This window comes from Pagrus pagrus (assembly GCF_965226575.1).
Source record: "Pagrus pagrus genome assembly, chromosome: 1".
NCBI classification, from domain to species: domain Eukaryota; kingdom Metazoa; phylum Chordata; class Actinopteri; order Spariformes; family Sparidae; genus Pagrus; species Pagrus pagrus.
In genome coordinates this window covers 16176524-16183771 of record NC_140185.1, presented here as the reverse complement: position 1 = coordinate 16183771, position 7248 = coordinate 16176524, and the positions used below count along the sequence as shown (strand labels likewise).

At 37.7% G+C, this 7248-nt stretch overlaps 1 protein-coding gene across 1 annotated transcript; it reads right to left on the bottom strand.

Moving 5' to 3' along the window:
• Positions 1 to 625: 625 nt before the first annotated feature.
• Positions 626 to 7041, bottom strand: LOC311270434 (GDP-L-fucose synthase-like). Its single transcript, XM_084375290.1, has 11 exons — positions 6968 to 7041; positions 4632 to 4794; positions 3599 to 3713; positions 3326 to 3454; positions 2946 to 3019; positions 2087 to 2220; positions 1902 to 1966; positions 1645 to 1711; positions 1380 to 1459; positions 1150 to 1249; positions 626 to 785 (listed from the first exon to the last, which is right to left on the bottom strand). The coding sequence occupies exons 1-11, from the start codon at positions 7017 to 7019 to the stop codon at positions 730 to 732; spliced, it is 1035 nt and encodes a 344-aa protein (XP_084231416.1). The 5' UTR covers positions 7020 to 7041; the 3' UTR covers positions 626 to 729.
• Positions 7042 to 7248: the final 207 nt, after the last annotated feature.

The following is a 7248-nucleotide window of genomic DNA, read 5'->3' as shown; positions in this document are numbered from 1 at the left end:
AAAGTGGAAGATAAAAATATCCTTGTGTTGGCTCAGGTTGTTGAATCCCCCCAAATTGGAACGCTGTGTAAAATATCAATAAAAACAGAATGGAAACAAACTGTCTTTACTGGCAACATGTTTTACGTAGCGTTCCTGAGCACATGTAATATCTTTTTTACAATCCCCTTTCACAAAGTCGATCACTTTTATGAGGTTAAACAATAAATATGTTGTATTTGTACTATTTGCAATTTAGTTTACCGTATCTCAGAAAAGTTTAAGCAAATAACCACATTCTGTTTTATTTGTTTTAATTTAAATACTTCAAATACTTTGCTGGTCCACAAAGGTTCTGGTGGCATTTATCAAAAAATAGTAGTTTAGTAGGGAAACCTTGTTAATGCTCAGTGAAAACCACTCAAGAGCTTGATGAAATGAGTCTTTCTTAGATAGAAACCTTTCAAATAAAATGTAAAATATGTTGCTTTGTAACACTCTTCTCTTTGTACCCCATCTGTCATTTACAGTTTGTTTTGATGGCGTGAAAAAAATGGTAGTTTGTCATTTGTGCACGCATTTAAAAGAAAAAACACACATCCATGTCACCTGAAATTCCTTTCAGAGAATAAAATACAATACTAGACAATATTATAAAGTTTATTAATACACCAGTTGAACAGTGTTAACAACTCCCTTGACACCAAAACCAAAGAACAGTGTTAATTTTCAGCTTAGTGTTTGGTCACTTCATTTTCGGGCAATGTCGTAGTTGGCCACAAACCAGTCACAGGTCATCTTTATAGCTAGGTGGAGAGAGCACACAAAAACATTAAACCTTCAGCAGGTGCAGAGTTCATGCAAAAAACCACTCAAAGCTCTCATTTGCATGTCAAAGTCATTTGAATCCAGTCAAATCAGAATGAAACAATAGAAGAATAATGTTAGAACATACGTTAGATTCAGGCTAAGTGGTTTTGATGCCTCAAAAGTTGTCTTTGTGCCAAACCTTAATCAAGTATTGATGCCTAAACCTAACAGAGTATTTTTGTAACCTAAACTGAATGAAGCAGTTTTTGTACCTAAAGTTTACTAAGTGGTTTTGAGGCTTAAACCTAACCTTTATGCTAACATATCTGCATGAAGATGTACAGTAAAGTGAACTCAGACCTTCTTGAAGAGGTGTAAAGGTGAAGTCGGGGAGGTAGCGTCTTAGCTTGGCATTGCTGGCTGTCTTCTTTATCTGGCCATCTGACAGGGTGGTGTCAAACTGACATTAGGGGTCAAGGGGAGACCTGGTTTTACCTCTTTGGGTTTTGAGCTAAATAGGCTAAATACAACATAGCATAATTAGAATTAATAACGCCGTGTAGGACCACTGGGGGCTGTTGAAAGGATACTTGTATCTTGTCTTTGAAGTCCAGAGCATCTGTGATCATTTCCACAGCCTCTTTGATCGAGACCTCATCCTCCTCATTCACTGAAACAACAGTGAATGAATGAACTGCACATGTAGTGACTGTGTCTCATACCTCTATGTTTTGAAGTCGTATGCTCCCCTATTTTCTCTGGTGTATCACACAATCACAAAGATTCATGATTCTTTCATCAAAGATTCACAAAGATGTGCAGAATATTGGTGGGTGAACGCAGCACTGTACTCACCAGAGAGGATAATGGGTGCAATTTCTTCATATTCTCTCAGGACCCAAACAATCAAACGGCCCAAGTCCTGAGAATAGACACAGATCAGGAGAGTAATAGACTTTCTTAGTTGACATTTATAAAAGTTATCATACCTATTTATTCTTAATCCAGTCACAGATACATTTGGCCCATGTCCATCAACTAAAATCTAAGGAAAATGTATACTTACATTCTTAAACACATACTGTAGAGTTTGTAGCACACACACATCATACCAGAGAATAGATGAACTGTCTTCTCGGAGCTCCAGTGCCACAGACAGTCACAGGAGTTCCTTCCACTATGAAAGAGACATGAGATAAAAGACTATAACCTAGTTATGGTCTGTGTTCGTATGTTTTATTCACGACTCACACTCATCTTGTGTGTATCAAGATGGACAAGTGTGTGATTTACTCACTCTTGGCCTTATATGTCTTGTTCATCAGTGCCGAAAGTACATGACCATTTTCTATGTTGAAGTTGTCATAGGGACCAAAGACGTTTGTCGGAATGATCGCTGTGTAACGACGACCAAACTGCTCAAAGTAGGCCCTGTCAACACACAGACAATCATGCAAGGTAACCTAAATGAATGCCTTTCAGTAGGTGTCAATGTTTGTTCGATCTCCCTCAGTAATTCAAATGTGTGGAAGTTGGAGTTGCCCACTTTGAACCTCTCAACTCCAACAGTAAACAAACACAGCGTTAGACGGCATCTTCATAGCTCGAAACCAGGTGTCCATAGCCCACAATGCTATTTGCACCCTAACTATGCTGCATCCTAAACCTGACCAAGTAGTATTGGTGCCTAAACTTAACCAAGAAGTTTTGGTGCTTACACCTGACAAGTGGTTTTAGTGCCTAAATCTAACTTTTAAGTTTTAGTGCCTGAACTAAAGGAGTTTGGGAGCCTCAACTTAACCAAGTAGCATGTACACCACATAGTGAGTAAGTAAGTAAGTTAGTAAAACTTTATTTATATAGCACTTTTCTAAACACGAGTTACAAAGCGCTTTACATCAACAATAATATAGATTAAAATCAAACCACAAAGGAAATACTAAGCACAGAGTCATGCAATACAAAGCATAGAGTCATGCAGTACAAAACATACCAATCAAGCAAAGCAAAACATAGTCCAAGTACATGTAAAAACAACAAGCATACAAAGACAACACCACTAGAGATCCACACTCACACAGATGAAGCCTAACGACCATAGGAAGGCCAGCCTATAAAAGTGTAAAACTCAGTGAAGGAGTTACTGAGCTGCTTACCTGTTTTGAACATCAATCATCCTTTTGGCATAGGAGTATCCAAAGTTGGAGTCATGTGGTGGTCCATTATGTATCTATGACAGAAGGGATTAACATTGCAAATACAGTTACGTCTATGCTGTTTTTTGGATTGTCCTATTTGGAAATCTGGGCCAATGAATGCCAGATGATTTTGTAACCTTTAATTTCAATTACTTTTTTCTTTATTTACAGTACATAGATAGCACTTTTTTCCCTAACAAATAACCCCATGAATCTCCCTGAAATTAAGCTTGAAACTTCCTTTAAAAAGTAACTGATAAGTATCAGACTGATAAGTGTTGCTAGAAAAGAGTGTTAATGTTCATACAGTAGGACAGCTGGGTAAATAAAAAGCTTACCATGGTCTCATCAACGGGGTATGTGGTTTTGTCAGGGAAGATACAACTGGACAGGCAAGACAGGACCTTGGTGACACCCATCTCATGGGCTGTTTGCAGTACATTGTCGTTGATTCTGAGGTTGTCCCTCTGTGAAGGTGTTAGACTGTCATTGACTGTCATTGACTACAGTTAAAAATGTAGATATTTACAAAAGACACCAGCTTTACAGTAAGGTTAAAATATATTTTCCTACAGCATTCATTCATGTTCTGTATGGCAACATTATCTCACCAGAAAGTGCATGTTCTCCTTCATGTGGAGAAATAGTCCCCCGACCTTTGCAGCGAGGTGGATGACATGAGTTGGACGATACTTCTCGAACACAGCCTTGGTCTGCCCAACATCTCTGTTAATGTTTTAATACCAGATGTGTTTAAAGTTGGATAGGAATTGGAAAAAACATTCAGGTTGGAAGAACAAAAACTTTACATTTGTTTGTCATAGCTTTATAATCTTAGAAGAAGATAGACATAAACCAACAAGCAGCAACACATCTAAAACAGCATGTCACTTGAAGAAAAGTGCTTTTTATTGTTCACATTTTTATTTGTGGAATTTTTTTTTAGGTGACTCAAAAATCAACTTCCCATCTCTGGTGTTGTTAGTTATGAAATGCAGAGAGTCCTGCATTCAAAATCCTGCATTCAAAATGTTACTTACCTTAACGTAAAAAACATCAGAATCAAATATACTAATGCAAAAACTGAACGTGATGGTCCATTACAGAATACCGTATATCATCTTATTATATCTAATAGTATTGGTATTATGCTTATATAATTATCTTTATATGATAATTACTATTATAATTGTTATATTGATTACTAATTATGATTTCTGTATTAATATGTAAATGTTTCAATGTTGCAGCTGAAAGCAGTAGACCTTTTTTTACAAGCCTAAATATACTACTGGGTAGCTCGTGAATCTTACCCCACCTGGGGATCATCTTATCATATCCATAATCTTACATTAAAATGTTTTTGTTTATTATATTTTGTAATATTACATTTAATCTACAAAGTTACTCAATTTATCAAATAAATGCATTGGAGCAAAATGTACATTTGCCTCTGAAATGTAGTGGAAGTACAAAAATGTACTTAAGCACAGTACTTGAGTAAATGTACCTAGTTACATTCCATCACTTTCTGCAGGACTTGAGTAAATGAACTTAGCTGCATTCACAAATGTGCATAAATTATATTATTAAAATTTGTTTGCAGGCACACTCGGGTAGAAAAGTTTAATTGAAATAACTTACAGTAGATCAGCATCCTTGGAGGAGAGGAAGATCCACTCCTCTCCCTCCAGTTTCCCACCTTCCTGTAGGACCACATGCTCGATGGCTTTTCCCACCAACCCAGATCCACCAGTCACCAGGACACGCATCCGCCCAGTGTTGATGTCTGGCTCCATTTTCTGTGCTGGTTGTCCAGAGTGACGGAAAAAATTACACAAGAAATAGGTTTCAGGGTTCAAATGAATATGTTTTTCATTAAATACACCAATCTAATCACAAATTAGGACTCTCAGCTGAAGGAATACAGGTAACATCACACATCCAATTCATGTCTTTCCTTACCGTTGTGCTGGAGAGCTGAACTGACTGTGGGCAACACTGGGCAGGGATTTTAAACCTGGCGTTAACTTCCTGTTGGTGGTCCTGTCTAACAGGTATTTTAAGATTTTTTTTCTGTTTAGTTTTCACCTTCATTCCTCTTTACTTTGGCATGTTGAGTAATAGGTTTGTTCATGGTCTTAACTTTTCAATGCATGAGATCAGGACTCTTTCGCCAGCACCATCAACCTGAAACATAGCTCTTTGTGTTGTTTCTGGTTGTGACATGCAGACCGTGCCCCAAAGTAAAGTCAAGCTGAACCATTTGTAGAACAGGCATTGTTTGGGCTCTTTTGACAAACACAATAAGTCCACATCATGTAGTCTAACATGGTCCAATTTAAAATTTTAAAACAATATCATTGAAAATTGCCACTTAACACTTGTTTTTCTGAGGAAATATTCAGGCGCCTAGCAAAAAAAAGCCATTTTATGATCTCAAAATACCCGTCTGAGAGAAACAGGGCCAACATTTCCTTATTTACACTATCTTTGTGCATATGAAATAGTAAAAAAACAAAAATAAAAAGTGCTTAGGTAGAAAAACAGTCTATTCAAAGGGCGAAACGCATACAACTACATAAACTGGCATAATATTCAAGTGTATGGCTTAAAAACTGTAATAAACTATATATTACTAGATTTAAATCTCACTGGCGACATTATGCATTAAGCCTCCAAATTTAATCATGTCACAAGTGGTGATGTATGAACTGTAGGTTGTTATGAAGTGTTAATATAAATACTACATTTTGTGTGTGTACAGGAATGAGCTGAAACAAACCACTGATATGATCTGGTTAGCATGTACAGTAACCTAAGCCCACCTATATGACTATACATATAATTTACAGTAAAAGTGTGGAAAGTGTTTAGGCCTTCTTAGAAGAAGACCTTCTGGCCTTATTTCTTAAATTAACAGCTAATCTGAAAGCTGTACATTATTTGTGTTTCCAATTAGTACTTTTATTTAACAACTTCTTTACTTCAACGTAGACTTTAAGACTGAATGTACCTTTTCTCTGCTATTTTTACTCAAGTAAAGGATTCGAGTGCCTCTTCCACATATCAATACACAAATATGTTTGTGTGCATCATATGCACATAGTTTTGACGCTATTAAGATGCAGATAGGCCTGGATATTCATCTGCTGTGGACATGTGAGCTGCTGTATCAACTTTCCTCAGGGGAGATTTATTTATGCCTGCAGCCGCTCTGCTTCCCGCAAGCAAGGTGCACCCAGAGAGGTTTCTCCTCTCTGTCATCTTAGAAAGAGTGTAACCCAAGCCAGACTGGTCACTGGACTCAGCACGCGCACGCACACACACACACACACACACACACACACACACACACACACACACACACACACACACACACACACACACACACACACAGGTATATAAATATACTTTCCCAAGTACATCTCCTGTATAAGTTTGCATTTTCCTGCAGTGGCAGATAGTTGAAATGTGGTCGTGGTCCAAAATGTGACTGTGTTTTGTGCTTTGCTGTTAGATATCATGAACACTATCTTCTGCTCAAATTGCAAAAAAATAAAAAACCTGTATAGAAGATTGTCCAAGCCGAGGCATCCTGGCCGTTATTGGGCAGCAGAATGGACCCTGGCATTGTAATGCTTCTGTATCATATACTGTTATTGGTTATATTACATATACAATATATATATTAATGTAACACTTCCATTATTCTTGCGGCTGGTGGTGGTAGCAACTTTTTCTTTTTCTTTTACAAACTCATTGTAGTTTTTCTGTGTAAAATTGTAATCAAGGTGGAATTAAAACTTAAAAGAATTAAAAATACATCAAATTTGTACTTAAAGGTGCAATATTTAAGAATTGTAACAACCTGTGCTACCTCCTGTGCTAGCGGTGTAAACACAAACACTCCTCCTGTTCTTGGAACTCCCTGCTCAGACGGCTAGCTAGATTGCTATTTGTGTGTTTAACTAACTTACTTGAGTAAAGGTCTGTGTCCATACAGCATTTTTTCAGAGGGAGTGCCAGCATCTTTTTTCAATTGTTACAAATGAGGAGCGAGTGTCTGCGGCAGCATGCAGCCGCCCAGAGAAAAGGCGCCGCGCCCAACGTCTTTTTTCCGAGTGCTCCACCTGTTTCGTAAGGCCGCTCCGAGCGCTTTGAGTTGTAAATCTCTCAACTTTTCATAAAGGCGCCAGTGACATCACCCTCAAATATAAAAACCAAACACATAGTAAACCACAAAGGGGCAGCTTCGATC

Bases quoted from the DNA above. Each gene is read 5' to 3' on its own strand.
- LOC311270434 (XM_084375290.1), bottom strand. From the start codon at position 7,019: ATGCTGGCACTCCCTCTGAAAAAATGCTGTATGGACACAGACCTTTAC. The intron at 1,712-1,901 runs GTATGATGTGTG...GTCTATTCTCAG, and splicing joins GACAGTTCATCTATTCTCTG to GACTTGGGCCGTTTGATTGT. The intron at 1,250-1,379 runs GTATCCTTTCAA...CCCTAATGTCAG, and splicing joins ACTTCAAAGACAAGATACAA to TTTGACACCACCCTGTCAGA.